This window comes from Aulonocara sp. 'chitande type north' Nkhata Bay, linkage group LG3 (genome assembly GCF_057382095.1).
Source record: "Aulonocara sp. 'chitande type north' Nkhata Bay isolate Kocher_YH1m ecotype deep benthic linkage group LG3, A_spYH_male_GT1.1, whole genome shotgun sequence".
In the NCBI taxonomy this organism is placed as follows: domain Eukaryota; kingdom Metazoa; phylum Chordata; class Actinopteri; order Cichliformes; family Cichlidae; genus Aulonocara; species Aulonocara sp. 'chitande type north' Nkhata Bay.
In genome coordinates this window covers 3,645,613-3,667,218 of record NC_141346.1, presented here as the reverse complement: position 1 = coordinate 3,667,218, position 21,606 = coordinate 3,645,613, and the positions used below count along the sequence as shown (strand labels likewise).

At 44.6% G+C, this 21,606-nt stretch overlaps 1 protein-coding gene, 1 long non-coding RNA gene and 1 pseudogene across 5 annotated transcripts in view; 1 reads left to right on the top strand and 2 right to left on the bottom strand.

Annotated features, from left to right (window-relative positions):
* Positions 1-5,705: 5,705 nt before the first annotated feature.
* Positions 5,706-12,748, bottom strand: LOC147333546 (uncharacterized). Of its 2 annotated transcripts, none has more exons than XR_015128387.1 (3): positions 12,515-12,748; positions 11,994-12,312; positions 5,706-5,888 (listed from the first exon to the last, which is right to left on the bottom strand). It is a non-coding gene; the product is annotated as an uncharacterized LOC147333546 (long non-coding RNA). The 2 variants fall into 2 exon arrangements; XR_015128386.1 differs by lacking the exon at positions 5,706-5,888 and adding an exon at positions 11,645-11,847.
* On the top strand, positions 6,534-9,288 carry LOC147333547 (E3 ubiquitin-protein ligase TRIM21-like; annotated as a pseudogene).
* A 15-nt stretch (positions 12,749-12,763) lies between the features above and the next one.
* The window catches only part of LOC147333545 (protein NLRC3-like), a 59,471-nt gene continuing 50,628 nt past the window's right edge, over positions 12,764-21,606 (bottom strand). The window contains exons 10-11 of one of the 3 annotated variants that reach the window (XR_015128372.1): positions 13,097-13,232; positions 12,764-12,813 (exon numbers count right to left, since the gene is read on the bottom strand). Coding sequence is in view for 2 of the 3 variants with exons in the window: in XM_086286328.1 (XP_086142454.1) it covers positions 14,646-15,178; positions 15,327-15,373 (580 nt within the window). In the remaining variant the exon portion in view is untranslated. Of the gene's footprint in view, positions 12,814-12,994; positions 13,233-13,540; positions 15,179-15,326; positions 15,374-21,606 lie in introns of those variants that run through there. The other 2 variants (XM_086286328.1, XM_086286329.1) reach the window with 2 other exon arrangements.

Genomic DNA, 21,606 nt, shown 5'->3' with positions numbered 1-21,606 from the left:
CCGGTGGTTGATGCCCTCAGACGTTGGTGTGTTGGTGGTCCTTGTCGTCTGGGGCTGGGCGCTCATGTATGTACCGGCTCACTCCCGGTGGCTGATTGGCGGGGCCGGGCGCCTGTGGCCCGGCTGGGCTCCTTCCGGGGGGTGGGATGCCCTCAGGCCTCTGGCCCTGAAGCTCGGTCCTCTCTGGCACAGCTGGCTGCCGGCAGAGCCCGCGGGCACGCCACTGCAACCCCCTCTGGCCTCTGCTCCGTAGCTGCGGGGTGGCCTCTCCTTTGGGGCTCTACTCAGCGCTTCCCAGGAGGGTGGCACAGTTCCCCCCCCCCCTTTGGTGGTCCTCCTCGGGTCCTTGTACTCTGGGGCCTCTGGATATCTGGGGCCTGGATCTCCTCCATATCTGCTTCATACCCTGGTGGACGGGGCTATGGCTCCCCACACTCCCTAGCAGATCGTTACATGGAGAAACCTTTGGAATACAAGCATGCTGATCCGCACAGGTGTGCACACAGGTGTACACACGGGTGTTCACAGACTACCGCCCAGTAGCACTCACCCCCATCATCACTAAGTGCTTAGAGCGACTGGTCCTTGCACACTTCAAATCCTGTCTTACCCCCACCCTGGACCCCCACCAATTCGCATACCGCCAGAACAGGAGCACAGAGGATGCAGTCTCCATCGTACTGCACTCTGTCCTCTCACACCTGGACAACAACAACACCTACGCCAGAATGCTGTTTATAGACTTCAGTTCAGCATTCAATACAATCCACCCCTCACAACTCATCAGGAAACTGACAGACCTGGGATCAGTTCCCTCATCTGCAAATGGTTACTGGACTTCCTGACCAACCGCCCCCAACATGTCCGGCTGGATAACCACTGCTCATCTACCATCACAATGAACACCGGTGTACCACAAGGCTGTGTGATGAGCCCTTTCCTCTACTCCCTCTTCACCCACGACTGCAGACCTGCTGATGGTTCCAACACCATCATTAAGTTTACAGATGACACCACGGTGATTGGCCTCATCAGTGACAACGATGAGGCCGCCTACAGGGAGGAGGTGGATCGTCTGGCTGAGTGGTGCGACACAAACAACCTGCTGCTTAACACCGAGAAGACCAAGGAGCTCATCGTGGACTACAGGAGGAATGCTGACCCACATCCACCCATCCACATTAAGGGGACGGCTGTGGAGCGTGTGAGCAGCTTCAAGTTCCTGGGAGTCCACATCTCCAAGGATCTCATCTGGACGACCAACTGCTCCAAGCTGGTCAAGAAGGCTCACCAGCGCCTCTTCTTCTTGAGGACTCTGAGGAAGAACCACCTGTCCTCAGACATCCTGGTGAACTTCTATCGTTGCACCATCGAGAGCATCCTGACCAACTGTATAACAGTCTGGTACGGGAACTGCTCTGCCTCGGACCGGAAGGCGTTGCAGAGGGTCGTGAAAACTGCCCAGCGCATCGCCGGAGCACCACTTCCTGCCATAAAAGACATCTACAGGAAGCGGTGTCTGAAAAGGGCTGGGAAAATCATCAAAGACCCCAGTCACCCATCACATGGACTCTTCACCCTCCTGCCCTCTGGGAGGCGCTACAGGAGCCTCCGGACTAAGACCACCTGGTACCGGAACAGCTTCTTCCCCACAGCTGTCAGACTCCTGAACTCTGCCTCCTGACATCTGACCCACGTTAAACTCATGGACTGAACACACACACACCCACAATGGACAACTGTACCCTCAAACACACAATAATAACATGGACTGAACCACCACTCACAACCACTAGCACTTTATATAGCCTCTGTAGAATTATCCACATATCTCACTTATCTTAACTGCACTACTGTATAGCTCTGTAATAATCATTCTGTACATACGATAACTTTTAACCCTACAACTGTTTACAACTTGCACAGTTCCCATTTCTGTATAGCTGTATATCTCAGATTCTGTAAAGTTATTTATTTCATATTCTGTATAGTTTTTCATATTTATATTCTGTTCATAGCCTGTACATAGCTTGTACTCACTACAGCCTGTACATACTAATAGTTATAGAATATTCACAACATACTTCATACCGTGTACATTATAACATTCCATAATAGACCCACTTCTGTAATATATTTACATATCTATACTATTGCTAATATATATTGTAATATATCTATATCACTAAAGCACTTCTGGATGGATGCAAACTGCATTTCGTTGCCCTGTACCTGTGCATGTGCAATGACAATAAAGTTGAATTCTATTCTATTCTAATTCTAGACGCGGACTACACCTTTCTTGGCTGCTGTCTCAAAGCACATTGTGCGCTGTCTATCTTGCGTGCTGCACAATATCATTTATTATTTAGTATCTACTGTTATCTACTGCTAGCTAGTTTATTGTGATTGTGCGGGTTTTTTTATTATGTTTCTCTTTGTTGTTTGCTTTCTCTTCTGTTTTTTTTTCTCCATACAGGTGATCCAGGTGTTTTTTTTGTTTTTGTTTTTGTTTTTCTTTCTCCCCCCCCCCCCCCCCTTCTCCCCTTTGGTTTTTTTTCTCTCCCTCTCTTTCTTTCATTCGTTCTCCCTGTCCTATCCCACAGTCATGTCTGTCCCGTTTGTAGCAACTGAAAATAAAATAAATTCATAATTACAATAAAGGTCAATCAAATGGACCAATATGGCAAGGCCATGATGATCCACTTGGTAAAATAAATCCGCTTGGCATCTTTCTTGGCCTTAAGACAACAATTCTGATGGCTATAGATCCAAACGGGACACAAAAAAAAAAAAAAATGTCTTTCCCTCTGATGTTCACCGGTGTTGTAGGGGGTGACTTCCTCCTGATGTCTATGATCATCTCCTTTGTCTTGGCGGTGTTGATTTGGAGTACGTTGGTCTCACACCAGCCAACAAAGTCACTGATGACCCCCTGTATTCCTGATCATTCCAGTCTGATATGCATCCAATGATGGCTGTATCATCTGAGAACTTCTGTATATGGCAGCCGTCCGAATTATAACAGAAGTCTGAAGTGTAAAGGCTGAACAGGAAAGGTGAGAGAACCGTGCCCTGTGGTGCCCCCGTGCTGCAGATTACCACCTCGGACACACAGTCATGGAGCCTCACATACTGTGGTCTGTTGGTAAGGTAGTCGATGGTCTATGCAGTCAGCTGTTTGCCTACTCCGGCTCCCTCCAGCTTCCCTCTCAGTAGTGCGGGTTGGATGGTGTTGAAAGCACTGGAGAAGTCAAAAAACATGATCCTCACAGTGCTCCCTGCCTGCTCTAAGTGAGAGAGGGATCGGTGTACCAGGTAGATGACAGCGTCATCCACCCCAATTCCAGAATGGTAGGCGAACTGCAAGGGGTCCAACACTGAGCCCACCAGTGGCCGAAGGTGGTGCAGGATGAGCCTTTCCATGGTCTTCATCAGATGAGAAGTCAAGGCAACAGGCCTGAAGTGGTTGGGCTCCCTGGGGTGTGCGATTTTTGGCACCGGAACCACACAGGAAGTCTTCCACAGTTCAGGAACCCTCTCCAGGCTCAGGCTCAGGTTGAAGAGGGGGGCGGCAACTGGAGGGGGGTTAATGGAACCTGGGGGGTGGGAGAGGTGATAAGTGGGCCATTGTCAAATCTGTTAAAAAACAGATTCAAGTCGTTAGCCCACCCCCGGTCAGCAGACACTGTGGCTCCTCCATTGTCCTGGAAGTGTCCAGAGATTTTTTTCATGTTCCTCCAGACTTCTCTGACATTTTTCTGTTGGAGTTGGTTTTCCATCTTCCTACTGAAGCGCTCCTTGCCCTCTGTGATCTTGTATTTAAGATCCTTTTGGACTTTCTTAAGTTCCTCCTTGTCTCCCGACCAGAAAGCACTCTTCTTCTTGTTCAGCAGGGCCTTCAGTTCTGGGGTGACCCACGGTTTGTTGTTTGAGAAACACTGTATCTTCTTGGTAGGCACAGTGTTCTCAACACAGAAATTAATGTAGTCCGTGAAGCAGTGGGTGAGGACGTCGATGTCCTCACCGTGAGGCTTGCAGAGTTCCTGCTGGTCTGTGCATTCAAAACAGTCTCTTAGGGCCTCAGTGCATTCCTCAGACCACACCCTTATCACCTTCTTCGTGGGGGGGGTTCCTCTTCACCATAGGAGTGTAGGTGGCGTGGAGAAGGACCAGGTTGTGGTCTGAGTGGCCAAGCGGGGGGAGGCACTGTAAGCCTGCTTTGTGTTGGCAAACAATAGATCCAGGGTTTTGCTGTCCCTTGTATTGCAGTCAATGTACTGGGAGAAGTTTGGGAGAGTGACAGATAGTGAGGCATGATTGAAGTCCCCAGAAATAATAATGAGGGACTGCGGATGTGCCATCTGTAGGTGAGAGACAGTGGAGTGAATGTAATCACAGGCTGCTGTAGCGTCGGCCGAGGGTGGGATGTAAACAGTCAGCACAATAACGTGTGAAAATTCCCTGGCCAGGTGGTATGGCCGGACGCTAACTGCCAACAGTTCAATGTCTTTGGTACAAAGAAACATCCTTCACAGTGATGTGCCCCGGGTTACACCATCTCTCACTGACCTGCATTACTAGTCCCTCACCTCTGCTCCTACTGCTCTCCATTGCATTCCGGTCTGCTCTAACCAGTTGAAAGCCATCCAGAGTTATGACAGAGTCCGGTGTGTGGTCCGTGAGCCATGTCTCAGTGAACAGGAGGAGGCTGCTCTGCTTGTACTCCCACTGCAGTCTGGTTAGCGCAATTAGCTCTTCCATCTTGTTGGGTAAAGATCTTACATTACCCATGAGAATGGATCGAATGCTTGGTTTGTACCGTCTCCTTCTTTCCTGGTAGTTCACTCCAGCCCTGCGTCCCCTCCTCCAACGTCGTAATTCCTTCGGAATCTTGGGTCGCTCCTCCGGGAGTACTTTCCTGTTGCCCAGTGCAAGCAGCTGCTCCCTACTGTAAACAATGGCTTGGCTTACAGATTCTCCAGAAGTGGTGGTAAAAAGTCCCAAAAAGAGTAGAAGACATGCTACTACTCTCACGAAAATTTGTGGGTCCATGTTGCACAAGAAATAAAACACGACCAAGAGTGTCGGGTAAAAAAAGCTTAAAGCACAAGAAAAAACAAAAGAAAAGGGAAAAAGCTGGGAGCTGAGGAAACAGGCTGCCTACCGTGGCGCCATCTTGGATGTTATTGGGGTGATTTATTCATCACTTCCTGTTCCTATTAGATTGATTCAGGATCTGATTGATCATAAGGATTACGGACGTGAAAACACCTATTTATTCTTTATTGATATAAAGCCTTTGATACTGTAAACCAGTAGATTTTAGTCAGTACTTCAAAAAGTCATTCACACATTTTACAAAGATTATCTGACTTAGTGTATCCTGTAAGAGTCACAGATGATCCTCAATCATTCAGAAAACAGTCGATGCTGCACTTTATAACTTTGTGTGGAAACATGAATCTCATTATTTAAACAGATGTGTTTGAATCATCCTGATAATCAGGCTTTAAACATGTCAGAGTTCCACACATCAGCTGTGATATTCAAGCTGAACTGGATCAAACATGTCATCAGACACAAACATAGATGATGCTGTTTAATCCCAAAGCTTATTTAAACAAACTGGAGGACAGAATTCCTCCTTAAATGGGATTTTGATCAAATCCATCAAATCCACTGATCTCATTTTCACACACAGGCTTTATCATGGTGGCTTCTTCTCTACTAACATCAGTCTTTGATTTGGACAAACAAATATGTGAAACACAAAAATAAATCAATGTTTTCTGAGGATCCAGAATAACATGAATGATGTATCCCAGCGAGTGACTGGAAAAGTTCATCTTCTTCCACATCCTGAGTTTGTGAGGATGTTCCAGTATCTGTGAGAGAAAACAGGACAGTTTTTACTGACGCACAAATGGACCAAATATACAGACACCTCTGAATAAACATGTTCTCATCAATGCCATTAAAATACTGGATCAACAGTTAATAACACATTTCTGAGGTTTGTGATTCATCGTCCTCCTCACTGTCAGCTCTACTGGAACAGTCACTGTTTAATATTAATGGCTCGTTGATCTGGACGTACAATAAGAAGTATTCAGTCACCAACAAGGTCGAAGTTTACTTCACAGTGATTGATGGAAAATATCCAACAAACTGATTTATTCAAGTATACAAATGATCTGGATGAATCTTGGACCTTCTGTAAAACAGAGAAACAATTTCACATCTTTGTAATGACTGTATTTATCTTCATCCCCAAACGTTGATCCTGTTCATCTGGACGCTGCACTGTACAGCAGACACTACGATGTTAGGTTTGTGTTTGGATGAACCAGTTTGTGTCTCAGTGTGTTGCTGGGTCTCCACCAGTTACTCTGAGAACTGAAGAAGCTTCTCTGATGAAACGTCTTCAGGAAACTTAAAGAAGTCCAGACGCTTTTCTCTCCAAGCTCCTCAGACTACTGACGCTTGTTTCTCTCTTTGTAAAATGAAATTTAAAGTGAATTTTCAATCAAATGTTTCTTTTCTTTCTCCCTCAGAGTGCAGACATGTCTGCTGCCAGCAATCTGCGATCTGAAGATCAGTTTCTGTGCTCCATCTGTCTGGATGTGTTCACTGATCCAGTCACTACACCATGTGGACACAACTTCTGCAAAACCTGCATCAGTCAGCACTGGGACATGAATGTCATCTGTCAGTGTCCCATGTGTAAAGAGACTTTCTACACTCGACCTCAGCTGAGGGTCAACACCTTCATCTCTGAGATGGTTGCTCAGTTCAGACGTGAAGCTCAGCAGAAAGCCAGCAGCAGCAGCTCAGAGCAACAAGCTGCCAAACCAGGAGAAGTTCCCTGTGACGTCTGCACTGGAACCAGACTGAAGGCCCTGAAGTCCTGCCTGGTGTGTCAGACCTCCTACTGTCAGACTCACCTGGAGCCTCATCTGACACTGAAAGGTCTGAAAAGACATCAGGTGGTTGATGCTGTGGAGAACCTGGAAGGCAGGATGTGTACGAAGCACGATAAACTCCTGGAGCTGTTCTGTAAGACCGACCAGACATGTGTCTGCGTGCTCTGCCCTGTTTTAGACCACAAGAACCACGAGTTTGTTCCTCTGAGAGAAGAATATGAAGGAAAGAAGGCAGAGCTGGAGAAGACAGAGGCTGAGATTCAGCAGATGATCCAGAAGAGACGACTGAAGATTCAGGAGATCACAGAGTCGGTGAAGATGAGTAAAGATGCTGCAGACAGACAGAAAGCAGAAGGTGTTCAGGTCCTCACGGCTCTGATGGAGTCTGTTGAGAGACGCCTGAAGGAGCTCATGAAGGAGATCGAAGACAAACAGGAAGCTACAGAGAAACAGGCTGAAGGTCTCATCAAAGATCTGGAACAGGAAATCTCTGAGTTGATGGAGAGAAGCTCTGAGGTGGAGCAGCTCTCACGCTCTGAAGACCACCTCCACCTCCTCCAAAGCTTCTCCTCCCTGAAAGCTGCTCCACCCAGCAAAGACTGGACAGAGGTCAGAGTTCATCCACCATCATATGAGGGGACTGTGGGGAGAGCTGTGGCTCAGCTGGAGGAGACAGTCTGGAAACCCATGAAGAAGAAGCTGTTTGAGGCTGAGCTGCAGAGGGTTCAGCAGCATGAGGTGGATGTGACTCTGGATCCTGATACAGCTCATCGTAATCTCATCCTGTCTGATGATGGAAAACAAGTTTATCATAGTGATGTGAGGAAGAATCTTCCAGAAAACCCAGAGAGATTTTCTCAGTGTGTTGATGTTTTAGGAGAGCAGAGTTTCTCTTCAGGCAGATTTTACTTTGAGGTTCAGGTTAACCCTTTAAGACCGACCATAGAACCAAGTCCGCCAGGGCTTATATTATATTCTTAAATGCTGTGGAGCCATTTTTGGGAGCATTTCAAGTTGCTATACGTCAATACAACCATTATAGCCCAAACTTTAATAATATGTCTGCATTAGGTGCATAGTAATTACATAAATTGCAAAAAAGTGCAATAAACTACAAAAAAAATTGAAAATCGTTTTTTGTTTTTTTAACATATATTTCTAGTTAGAGAAATTTAAGAGGCTTATCCCTCAAAACTGTAAATACAAAAATGTTGCACAAACTAGTTTCCCACCACAGGAAATTTATTTTAAGTGTCTTCATAGTTTTATTTTTGAAATACACCAATTTTTATATACTGCAGGAAAAACGAAAATAAATATTATAGTGCAAATTTGCAAAATAACAGCATATGCATCAAAATAAACTATTTCCAGCAGTGCAATATGAGTCCTCAGCATCCCAGAAACGACACAGAAAGTCATGAAGTCAAACATAACTTTTAAAAACACAAGTATAAGCTCTTGAGGCCACGATGGTAAAAAAACTACATTTCCGCAAAATGACGTCACTTCCAGTTTCGGGCAGTTCATGCGGTCATGTGATAGTTCGCGCTGATGGACGTAGGAAGTTTTACAAACAGCTGATCGGATCGGCGAAGCGTGTTTCTGGAATATCATGTTTTTGTTGCTGCAAGTGATTTTTATGCAGTTTTTGCAAAGCTTTATGTGGAAGGAAACTGTGACCTAGGACAAGCTGATGGCATAAGATGTAAGTACAACTCCTCCAGTTTCATATGCAAAAAAAATGATTGCGCTAGCTTACATGGTTGCAGAGCTACCGGGATTTAAAAATAGTTACGCAAAACAGAGCGTGCCCGCTCCGATCGGCTGTAAAGGGTTAAAGGAAAGACTGCGTGGACTTTAGGAGTGGCCACAGAGTCGATCAACAGGAAGGGAAACATCACACCGAGTCCTCAGGATGGTTTCTGGACTGTGATGCTGAGAAATGGAAATGAGTATAGAGCTCGTGCTGGTCCTCCAGTTGATCTCTGTCTTCATCCTGGTCCTGAGAAGGTGGGGGTGTTTGTGGATTATGAGGAGGGTCTGGTCTCCTTTTATGATGTAGGTGCTGCAGCTCTGATCTACTCCTTTACTGGCTGCTCCTTCACTCACAGACTCCACCCATACTTCAGTCCCTGTACCAATGATGGAGGTGAAAACTCTGCACCTCTGATCATCTGTCCTGTCAATCAAACTGATCAACGACTGATTTAATTGGATGAATGATTGATTTTTCTTGAAGGGAACAAATGAACATATTGAGTGTAAATCCTCTACAGTCTCCATGTTTCTATAGAATCTGATCATCAGGACTCTGATTCACACTTTGATTCTCATGGAGTTTGATTTGAACAGAAGAAAAGTTGAATCAGGAAATGTTCCCACTGATGGAGACTCGAGCTGAAGAGCAAATATCAGAGAACAAATGTCCAAAAGCTTCATTTCCAATAAAGTTTGTTCAATGCTTTGAGTGAATCCAGACTCATGTGTGGCTGTTATACGGAGCATCAGAGTCCAGCTGAGTTATGTTGGATACAAACTGCTTATTTTGGCTCTGTGAGGAGTTTTGTTCACTGAAAACTGATGAGACGGATAATATTCAAAGAACTCTGTAGAGATTCATGCATCCATGTTCTCCACCTGCAGGTGTGGAGGAGAAAGGTGGAGCACAGACTGCTGCATCCTTCCAGTCACATCATTTTGATGATTATATTTGCATGTTGTGATGATTTGGGTTAAAGACAAACAGAGTTGAACGGCTGCAGTCACAGCATGAAGACGATGCTGAAGCTGAGCTGTCAGTGAACATGTTTCACTGTGATTTGATTTGAAGAATAGAAAGTGTGTGTGGCTGCTGACAGCTGCAGTCTCTGCTAGTCTGCATAACACACACACAACTTTCCCCCTGAGGCAACGATGCAGCAACAACACAACAGCTGCAGACACACACACACACGATTGTGCGCTCCCTTTCAGTCTGAACTCTCAAACACACAAACAAACTCTATCAATGTCGTACTGTTAAAGAACTCCTCCTTCTTCAGTAACAATGATTTGAGGTCTCTACCAGTGTCTCTTGTTTTGACCTTTGACCTCTTTATTCCTTATAACCAAAAAAACCCTTTTATCTGATATTTTCACCTTATTGATTGATTATATAAGGTGGAGTGACTTCTTCTACAGCATGAAGACGATGCTGAAGCTGCGCTGTCACGTGTGACACAGCACACCTTTTCAGGTACACGTGTCACACAGTGGAGGTCAAACCTTCTGTGCCACAAACACCAGATTAAGCAGTTTCACTCATCATCCTTCGGCTGTCAGATTTTACTGGTTCAGGTTTTATGAATCACCATCTGAGAACGTCTCTGATGTGGGCGCCACTTCCTGTAGAAGGGTCACATGACCTGCCCCTTTGTGATGATGACAGCTCCGCCCCTTTCATGTGAGGTTAAACCCAGAGAGCTTCGTGTGACCTCTGACCCAGATCACCAGCGTCAGGGTCAGTGAAGGTGAGATACCGTGTGACAGGAGGAACAATAAAGTTTTATTTGTACGAACACGTAGAACAGATGAAGTCAGAACGAAGCAGGTGGAGCTCAGTCAGGGTGGAGGTGCAGACAGGTGAGCTGAAGGGGAGGAGCCAGTCTGGTCAGGAACTCTCCGTCTCCTCGAGTGAACCTCCTCACCTCTGAAACACACACACACGACTCTGAAGGTTGCAGTCAGGGTGGTGAGGGTGGTGTGTGAGGGTGGGGTTACCTTCTGGTCTCTGGTTGGTGTGTTTCCTGCAGGTGAGGCTGAGCGGCCGAATCATGACATCGCTGCTGCACAGACACAACAGGAAGTGGAGGAGGAAGTCGTCAGCGTCCCCGTCACACACCTGAGACAGACACAGAGGTTATGTCTCTGCAGACTCACGGCTCGGCCCTGTGGAAACGTCCTGCAGGACGCCTGTTTCTCTCTGTGGTGGCCCCCCCACAGCGTCCCCACCTCCTCTGACCACAGGACGTTTCAGTCTGCAGGTCTTCGTCCTCAGCAGTGTGGCTGAAGGTGTCTGCAGACGTGGAGCTCTGTGAGCTCACAGTGCGTCCCTGTGCAGCCTGTAGAGTCTTTGATGTCTTTGCTCTGACAGGCTTGTTCTGTGCTGGGTGGCTCTTTGACTTTCTTCAGGTTTCCCTTCCTGATACTCTGATAACCTCAGATATCCACAACGTGAATCCTCACAAACATCTGTTTCTCCCTTTTCACTCAAATCTTCTGACGTTTTCACACCGACTGTAAATATGAAGAAAACCCTCAGTTTGAACTTGAGTCTACAAACTGATCTTTGCAAAGTAAATAACAAATAACAGAAATGAGTTCAAACCATGAATGGGAATAAGTGCTCATTAATCATAAAGAGTCTCGTGTCACAGTTTATGGAGTTAAAACGTGTTCTTGTTATTTGAAACGTCTCAGTTTAGACTCCACGTTTGTGTTTTTATAAACTGTTACTGTTTGATACTAATCTCACTTTCTTATCATTAGAATTATTTTCTGCATAAAGGACAAAAATTAATATCCAGCTAACACAGCTCCACCTGTGGGTGGAGGGGCCCTGTGGGTTCTCCTGGTGTGACCCGAGTCCTAAATGCCTCCCGCTGTCCTGCCCCTCCCCTGTGGTCTCCACCCTCCATGTGGGAGGTGTGGCATTCACAGTCAGCCCGGATTACCCTCAGAACTACACCACCTGCTGCTTCATCAGGTCGAGTGGGTGGAGTCAGGGGCACGACCTGAGTCTCGCTGAAACACACGGCTGTAAGGCCCCTCCCTCCTGTTCACGTGAGCCCAGCGTGGGTCCGTCACACCTACAGACTTTTAAAGGTGGAAGTGGCCACGCCCCCAAACCAGTTCAGCAGTAAGGTGTGAGCAGACGGAGCTGTTACCAGGATGCAAACAGGATGTGCCCTTTCACAGTTAAAGCCTCAGCTTAAATTTTAAAGACAAAATAAAGTTTAAAGACGACGATGAGCATGTGACTCACCTGTGACAGGTAAACATATACACCTGACAGGTGCTACTGACCTGGCTCTGCCCACGAGGGAAGACTCTGATGTGACCTCTGACCCTAAGTGCTCTCTGAAGCCCCTCCCACTGAGCATCAGCCAATCCCAGCAGAGCAGGAACCAGAGCAGCTGAGAAGCAGACGTGAGCCTCACCTGTCCCGTCATCGATCACCAGCCTGATGGAAGAGCAGAGCCACATGGTTTGATCATGTGACTGTCACCTGACTCATCCAGGTGATTAACACGTATCAGCAGGTGAGCTCAACAGGAAGCTGCTCTTACTTTGCTTTGGACTGAAACACTGACGAGGTCGAGTGACACTGAGAGCTGCTGCAGCCCTGAGAGAGAGAGAGCAACAGGTAAACACACACACCTGAAATCGTGAGCAGTTTCCTCCAAAACGACACTTTACTTACTGCACCAACACTAACACGCCACCAACACGCTAACAACACATGAAGCACTCTGAGTACTTTCACTGCACCCGAGAAACTGACACTAAACACATCCTGTACACACTGTGTGTATTTTATGCAGTACCTGTGTGTACACGCTGCCACACAGCGAGCAGCTCCACTGCAGTTACAGGAACAGGAAACACACCACGTGACCTTTGACCTGTCCCACAGCGCACCTCTGCTTGCTGCTCAGAGCCCACTCACCCAGGTGCATGATGGGAGCAGGAGGCTGGGCCGAGCTGATAGAAACCAAACAAACAAATAAACAACAGCACGACAAACACGTGAACCAGACTTTACCTGTAAACTTACCTGGTGTCTCCCAGGGAGACCACAGTTATGGAGCTGACAGGTAAGTACATGCAGTACACACTTCCTGTCCTGAAACACACACACAGGTAAACCGCACAGGTACGTAACCATCGGCGTGACTTTGTATTGAACATTGGGCATTGGGGGGGTCAAGATCTCTGTCTAAATAAATAAATCTGGGTACATCCCAGATGATCAAACAACTATTTTGCTGGTAACACCTGAAACCAGTAAAGAAAACCAGCAGCCTATTGATGCAAGATGATCCAGAACTTTATTGGGGGTGACATTGTTGGAAATGAGTCCAAATAAAGAGTCCAAACTTTTATAAGCCTGTCTATGTGTGTCTCACCTGGACAGCCTCCTCTGGAAACCAGACAACAGCAGAGTGTTACCTGGCAACAGGCCAGGTGGGTAGGGGGTGTGGCTTAAGTCCAGGTACACCTGCAGCCTCCTCCCAGCTTGGTCACAAAGAGTGAGACGCATACCTGCACACACACATTCAGCTAACAGTCAGACCTGAGACTCATACCTGAAGCACTGATGCCTGCAGTTCCTCTAGTGTCCAGCAGAGGCAGCAGTGAGTCGCCCCCAAAGACCCCCATGTTAAAACTTCACAGCAGAAAAGCCTGATACACAAACCACCTGTGTGTTTGTACCTGAGTGTGTGTGTCCAGAGTGGGCGGTCCTGTTGTTCACACTGATCCTTTCAGACACCACACCCTGAAAACTGTTAAGGTTCAAATTTTGAGGAAGGAGAGTAAACACAACCATAGTCCAGAAGATCTTGGTCAAACAATTGATTTTAATGAATACACGCGTGGGGGGACCAGTGCCTGTTCACAGACAGCGCTGATCTCCGACTAATCAAAGCATAAGCAGATATTTTATACCATCAGGGTTTGAATTAATGACGCCCCTTCATACGTCACAGATACATTTCATACATAGGTCACATCAAAACCACAATGACTTTTAACACAGTTTAAAAGAACATTATCTCTGTCTCGTCTGGAACACGAGCCCCACATCCTGCCAGACACTGTTCCTCTTTCTTGCAGAGACAACAAGACTAACCTCTCACCTATAAATGAGTCTAACTAATGTGTGTGTGTGTGTGTGTGTGTCTCGACCTTAAATGCTCTCTCATCTCACCCGTTGCACTTCTGACCTTTCACCAGAACAGAGGCTCATCCTTATGTGTAATAACCTAACTGAAACTATATCTGTAATATGCTGAATAAATGCTTTAATCAAATGGCATTACTCAAAGCTTAATAAAAAGATATTTATTATTATCTTTTATTTGTTTATAACCTGGTTATTCAAATAGCATCATCCAAACAGCTCCTAAAAATGACAACCAAAATGCACACTTTACACTCTGCTTAGTTTCACTTTCGCAATCACGCTCTGCAAAAGCCTGTGTTTCCTGTCAGCCTGCAACCTAGACTTACTCACTGAAGTCTGGGCCTCTCCCATACAAACCAACATAACCAGCATTAAACATTTAAGATTATAAATTCAACTCAACAGTTTAAAGTGGTTATAACTGCACCTGTAATAAAGGCTGATTGGATGCCAATATGTTTAAACATCTGAATACAATATCAATGCTAAAGATTATGTTATTAATGCAATGGTAATGATGATGATTATGAACAATAGCAGTAAAATATTTCTCTGATCTCCACAAAAAGTAATTTAATTACAGTACCCAACACCGCTGGAGAGGAAGAAATTTACAAGAACTCATCTAAAAAAGAGTTTCAAACATCAACTGATTGAATCCATGAATCTGAAAACGTGTTTGTGAGTGAAAGAGACAGACATGTACAGACTGAACTATCTGTTCAACAGTCAGAGTGTTTCTCTAACAGGAGACACTCTTTACACTCCACTCAGCACAGGGACACTGAGGAACCAGAATTACACCAAAACCCAGGATAAAGAGTTTGAGTGAATGTGGTGTTGAAGGTGTGGAGGTGGATCAGAGTGTCAGAGGAGACTCTGTAGAAGGACAGAGTGCCAGCAGGACAGTCCACATACACTGCTGCTCTGTTAGAGACAGAGGAGGAGGAGGAGGAGGATATTGATGTTTGTCTCTTATTGTGCCTGACAGAACGAGGACCATGATCAGTGCACCACAGACTCCAGGACTGATCATTGTATCCAAACACACATTCCTCACTGCCTCCTTTCCTTCTGTTTCTTCTGAAACTCACTGATATATCAACCAGTCCTCTCCACTCGACCTCCCAGTAACAGCGACCAGTCAGACCATTTCTACACAGCAGTTGAGGACAAACATCAAATCTGTCTGGATGATCAGGATATGACTGAACCTCCTCCACACGTGTCACCTTCCTGTTGTTGTCAGAAAGTTGGAGGTTTGTGTTCACTGTGTTTGTGTCGATTGTGAGTTGACAGGAATCTGATGGAGAGAACAAACACAATCCAGCTGCAGTTATTGATCCCTCATCTGTTCATTGATTGACACTTTGATGATGACTCCTGACATGATGAAGATGGTTGAATGTGTGCTGCTTTGTTTTCATGAATCCCATTAAAAACACACTTACACTTCCTCAGACCTGGTCTCAACCATCGGACTCCAGCAGGCTCCACCCTGAAAGGAGGAGGGGGGTCAGACCAGTACAGTCTCTTTCAGCATGCACACATGGACATTACATGGCTCTCATACACATACTGTTAGTCACTGAGGATGGCTTAAAGAATGGCTCCACTGTTTTAGGCATTCAAATCACAAAAATCTACATTTTTTTATAAGCGCATTTAAAAACAACACAGGTTGAGCCAAAGTGCTGTACATAATAGAGATAAAATAGGAAACATGTAAAGTAATTCCTATAAAAGACTCGTCATATTTGAAAGCTAGAGAGTACAAATGTGTTTCCAACCTGGTTTTAAAAATGTCGAGTGTTGGTAAAGACCTAATGTGAAGGGACAGACTGTTCCAGAGTTTGGGTGCAGTGATCGCAAAAGCTAGGTCACCTCTGTTTTTTCATCTACTTCTGGGGAAAGTCAGAAGCACCTTATCTGCAGACCTGAGGGCTCTACTTGGATTATTTTTTGTTAAAACGTCTGAGAAATAAGATGGAGCTAATCCATTCAGAGATTTAAAGACAAACAACAAAATCGTGAAGTCGATTCTACGACGTACTGGTAACGAGTGTAACCAGGATTGGTGAATATGATCAAATTTGCGATTGCCTGCCAGGAGTCGGACTGCCGTATTCAGCAGACGCGAGAGTAGAGCCTGGTTAATACCAAAATAAAGACTACTGCAGTAGTCATAGCTAGAAGAGATAAATGCATGTATCACTCTCTCATGACAACATGGTATTGGTTTTTGCAATGGCAGCTAACGCTAATTTGATGTGAATTAGCATTATATTACTGAGAAGTTAATGCTAAGTAGGATTCCATTAGCAGCTAATGCTAATTTTAGGTGATTAAGCATTGGCAGCTAACGCTAATTTGATGTGAATTAGCATTATCGGCTAATGCTTACACGGTTTTCCCTTGCTTTATAACAATGTGAGCAGCTAATGCTACGTAAGCCGCAATTAGCAGCTACGTCAAATTTAAGGGGAATAATCATTAGCACCTAATGCTCATATCTTTTTCCTAACAATGTGAGGTGCATGTCTTAAGTAGTGTACAATTATTACCCAATGCTAATTTGAGGTGAATTAGCATTATCTAATAATGCTAAGAGTGTTTTCCCTTACTTTTTAACAATGAGAGTAGCTAATGCTAATACTATTGTCCCTTGTGTTATAACAGCTAATGATAACTCTTTTTTTTCCTTTTTTTTTGTCTCCTCACTACAGGAGCTCACTCTGCAGGTGGGGGGAGAGATATAGGAGAGGTGGAGAATGAACTCAACCTGGGTGTCTATTGTCTTGTGTAGTTTGGGAGATGATTGGATGATGGGGTGGGTGCAGTTTTCTCTGGGATGGAGTCGGGTGGGCTGCCCCGGACTCTGTGGGGCTGAGCGGTGCTGCTGCTGCGGGCCCCGGTCCGGATGGGCCTGGGCTCCCTTGCCCTGGTGGGTTCCAGAGTGTGGAGGTGCCTACTGGGGTCAGCGGGGGAGCTTGCCCCTCCCTTTCTTCCCTCCCCATCCTCAGCTGCCTCCCTATTCCCGCTCTACCACACCCACCCACACACGCAGGGCTTGGGGTGCAGGTATGTCACCAGGGTGCAGGGGAGGCACTCCCCCTCTGTCCCCTTCTGGCCGCCTGTGCCTCAATTTTATCCTGCAACCTAGACATCCACATTACTCACACTCTCCCATAACACATACATATAGGGCCTTGGGGGTGGGCACGTTTTACAGCATCCAGAGGATGGTCGGTGTACTCCAACCCACCTCTGGCGCTGGTGCCCTACCCTCAATTTTAAATGCATTTAGACACTAAGGGTTTTTGGGAGGAGCCGTGCTGCTCTCTGAGAGGAAGCTAGTACCATGCTCTCCTGAGTTTTAAATGCACTTTAGAACAGCACACAGCAACACTACATATGAGTGGGCGTAGGGAGGTTTGAGGTCTTCACTCACCCCGGTTCTGTTAGCCGTCAGGGCTGGGGGGCTGGGAGGAGGTGCTGGCCGTCAGACTGGGGTCTGGGATGCGGGGCCTCCCCGCTACTGCAGATAAGGAGGTGGTCCGCTTGCCTCCACCCCAGAGAGAAGGGTTACATGTCCTGGGTCTAGGTGCAGCTTGCCCCTCTGAGGGTGGGGGTACCTGGACCTGGGATATAGAGTATGTTTGGGGAGTGCGACTATCTGTGCAGTGTCTATTTGTGTCTGTCTACACGTCGGGTGAGTGCCGAGTATTTGGTGGTGCATACGGGGTGGGAATGCACGTCTGTGTCCACGTGCGCCTGTTCGTCTGTGTCTATATGTCAGGTTGGGTCTTAGACTCAACCTCTCTGGGTACATCTCAGGCCCTCTAAAGTACGGAGGCCTATCTCCCCTCACCACACTCTCTCGGTCCTCTCTGGCACAGCTGGCTGCCGGCAGAGCCCGCGGGCACGCCACTGCAACCCCCTCTGGCCTCTGCTCCGTAGCTGCGGGGTGACCTCTTCTTTGGGGCTCTACTCAGCTCTTCCCAGGAGGGTGGCACAGTTCCCCCCCCTTTGGTGGTCCTCCTTGGGTCCTTGTACTCTGGGGCCTCTGGATATCTGGGGCCTGGATCTCCTCCATACCTGCTTCATACCCTGGTGGACGGGGCTGTGGCTCCCCACACTCCCTAGCAGATCGTTACATGGAGAAACCTTTGGAATGCAAGCATGCTGATCCACACAGGTATGCACACAGGTGTACACATGGGTATTCACAGACGCGGACTACACCTTTCTTGGCTGCTGCCTCAAAGCACATTGTGCGCTGTCTATCTTGCGTGCTGTACAATATCGTTTATTATTTAATATCTACTGTTATCTACTGCTAGCTAGTTTATTGTGATTGTGCTGTTTTTTTTTAATTATGTTGCTCTTTGCTGTTTGCTTTCTCTTCTGTTTTTTTCCTCCATACAGGTGATCCAGGTGTTTTGTTTGTTTGTTTGTTTGTTTGTTTTTTTCTTTCTTCCCCCCCCCCCCCTTCTCCCCTTTGGTTTTCTTTCTCTCCCTCTCTTTCTTTCATTCTTTCCCCCTGTCCTATCCCACAATCATGTCTGTCCCGTTTGTAGCAACTGAAAATAAAACAAATACATAATTATAATAAAGGTCAATCAAATGGACCAATATGGCAAGGCCATGATGATCCACTTGGTAAAATAAATCCGCTTGGCATCTTTCTTGGCCTTAAGACAACAATTCTGATGGCTGAAGATCCAAACGGGACACAAAAAAAAGAAAACATTAGCTCCACGGAACAACAGGTGGCTGCTTTCCTGCGGTCCAAAGGGATTGCCCTGGACTGTAACTCTGTCGAAGCATGCCACCCTCTTCCCAGGAGGAACGGCAACATACCGGCTATTATATTAAGGTTTGTAAATCGAAAGCACAAGATTACGCTGCTGAAACAAGGAAGAAAATTAAAAGGATCTAATGTCTTTATCAATGAACATCTAACCAAACACAACGCTGAAATAGCCAAAAAAGCGCGACACCTTAAGAAGCTGGGAAAAATCCAAGGCACTTGGACAACGAACTGCAAAATATTCATTAAACTAAACGGATCACCAGAGGAAGCCAAAGTTCTGACCATTAAAAATATGGCGGATCTCGAAAAATATCAGTGAGCAACACGATCTGGACGGCAAACAAGGTAACAGACAACCACACCCTCACTTATGACACACACTGGAAGGAAGAACTCAGAGACATCTGGAAGAATCAGCTGCATCAGTCAGACAGTTGCAGAATATGATCAAATGGAACTGAAAACATTTAACTATATGGATCACAATACACATGACTTGGAATATGAAATAGATCCAGACAACAACTTTTTCTCATCTAACAATAACAATTGCTGCTACTATACAAATAAAGACTACAATCAGAGGATTAAAACTGAGAATAAATTATCAATTATCCACTTTAACTGTAGAAGTCTCTATGCTAATTTTAGTCATATCAAAGAATATCTTAACCAGTTTTCACATCCATTTAGTGTCATTGCCTTATCAGAAACTTGGATCAATATGGAAAAAGGAACAGACTTTGAACTGGAGGGTTATGAATTCACATTTATAACTAGGCGAAACAAAGGAGGAGGAGGAGTGGCCTTGTATGTGGACAAATCCTTGAAATTTAATGTGGTGGAAAAGATGACGATGGTGATTGATAATGTACTAGAATGTATTACAGTTGAAATTTGTAAAGAAAAAAGTAAAAATGTAATCATTAGCTGTATATACAGAGCTCCAGGTAGTAGTATTGAGACATTTAAAGACTGGATAGAAGAAACATTTATTGAACTAGCTCACAAAAAAGTTTTCATTTGTGGAGACTTCAATATTGATTTGCTAAACCCAAATAAACAAAAAAACCACTGAGGAATTTATAAACACAATGCACTGTATGAACCTATTCCCTAAAATTACTAGACCTACCAGGATTACATCACATTGTGCAACTCTCATAGACAACATTTTTGCAAATGACATTGAAAATAAGACTGTAAGTGGACTCCTGATTAACGACATAAGTGACCATCTTCCAATTTTTACAATCTATGATAGGAATTACAAGATCAATAAAATGGACAGTAAAAAAGAGTACAGACGAGTAAGAACAGAAGAAAGAATGAATGCATTTAAAAAAGATTTATTGAAGGAAAACTGGGGTGAAGTATATCAGGAACAGGACGTTAATAGTGCTTATAATAAATTCCTTAGAATATTTACATTACTGTACAATAACAACTGTCCAATAAAGCAATATAGTAGGAAACAGAAATATATGGACTGTCCATGGATAACAAAAGGTCTGCAAAATGCATGTATAAAGAAAAATGCTCTATACAGAGAGTTCTTAAGAACGAGAACTAAAGATGCTGAAATCAGATACAAAAGATATAAAAATAGGTTAACTAATATACTTAGATTTAGTAAAAAGGAATACTATAAGAAGCAATTAGATATAAATAGAAATAATAATAAAAGATTATGGGAAATCCTGAACAGTGTTATAAAATGTGGGACTGGACAAAAGAACTATCCCAAGTATTTCATTTGTAATGACCATGAAGAATGCAATATGGATGTTGTGGCAAATAGTCTCAATGAATTCTTTGTAACTGCTGGACCAAATTTAGCAAGAACAATCACTCATCCTGGGAAAGCACAGGAAAAACCCGATACACTGATTGACAGAAATCCATATTCTATGTTTCTCACAGCCGTTGATGAAAATGAAGTTCTTGAAATTGTCAAAAAATGTAAAAATCACAAATCTTTGGATTGTAATGATATTGATATGATAGTGGTTAAAAGAGTCATTGAGGCTATTATAAAACCATTTACATACATCTGTAATTTATCATTTCAAACTGGTCGATTTCCAGACAGAATGAAAATAGCAAAAGTTATACCTCTATACAAATCTGGAAACAAACACCATTTCACAAACTACAGGCCTGTCTCTTTACTACCTCAATTCTCAAAAGTTCTTGAAAAACTGTTTAAAAACAGACTGGAAAAATTTATAGATAAACATAAACTACTCACTGAGAGTCAGTATGGATTCAGATCAAGCAGATCAACATCATCGGCACTATTAGATTCAATAGAATACATCACAAATTCCATAGACAAAAAGCAATATGTGGCTGGGTTATTCATAGACTTGACAAAGGCATTTGACACTATAGATCATGATATATTAATAAGAAAACTGGAACGTTATGGTGTCAGAGGGGTAGTTTTAGATTGGGTCCGGAGTTATTTAAGTGACAGAAAGCAGTTTGTGAAAATAAATGGTGGTTGCTCCTTATGTATGGACATTGCTTGTGGTGTACCCCAAGGGTCAGTTTTGGGTCCAAAATTCTTCAACTTGTACATTAACGACATCTGTAAAGTGTCCAAAGTATTAAAAATGGTTCTCTTTGCTGACGATACAAACATTTTTTGCTCTGGTGATGATCTGCAGAATTTATTGGAGGATATGACTAATGAAATAAGTAAAGTGAAGTTCTGGCTTGATAAAAACAAATTATCATTAAATTTGAATAAATCTAAACTGATGTTATTTGGAAATAGTAGCTTAAATACAAATGCAAAGATTCAAATAAATGGTGTTGATATTGAAAGAGTCAGTGAAAATAAATTTCTGGGGGTAATAATAATGAAAAACTTAACTGGAGAGCTCACGTAAGATATACTCATTCCAAAG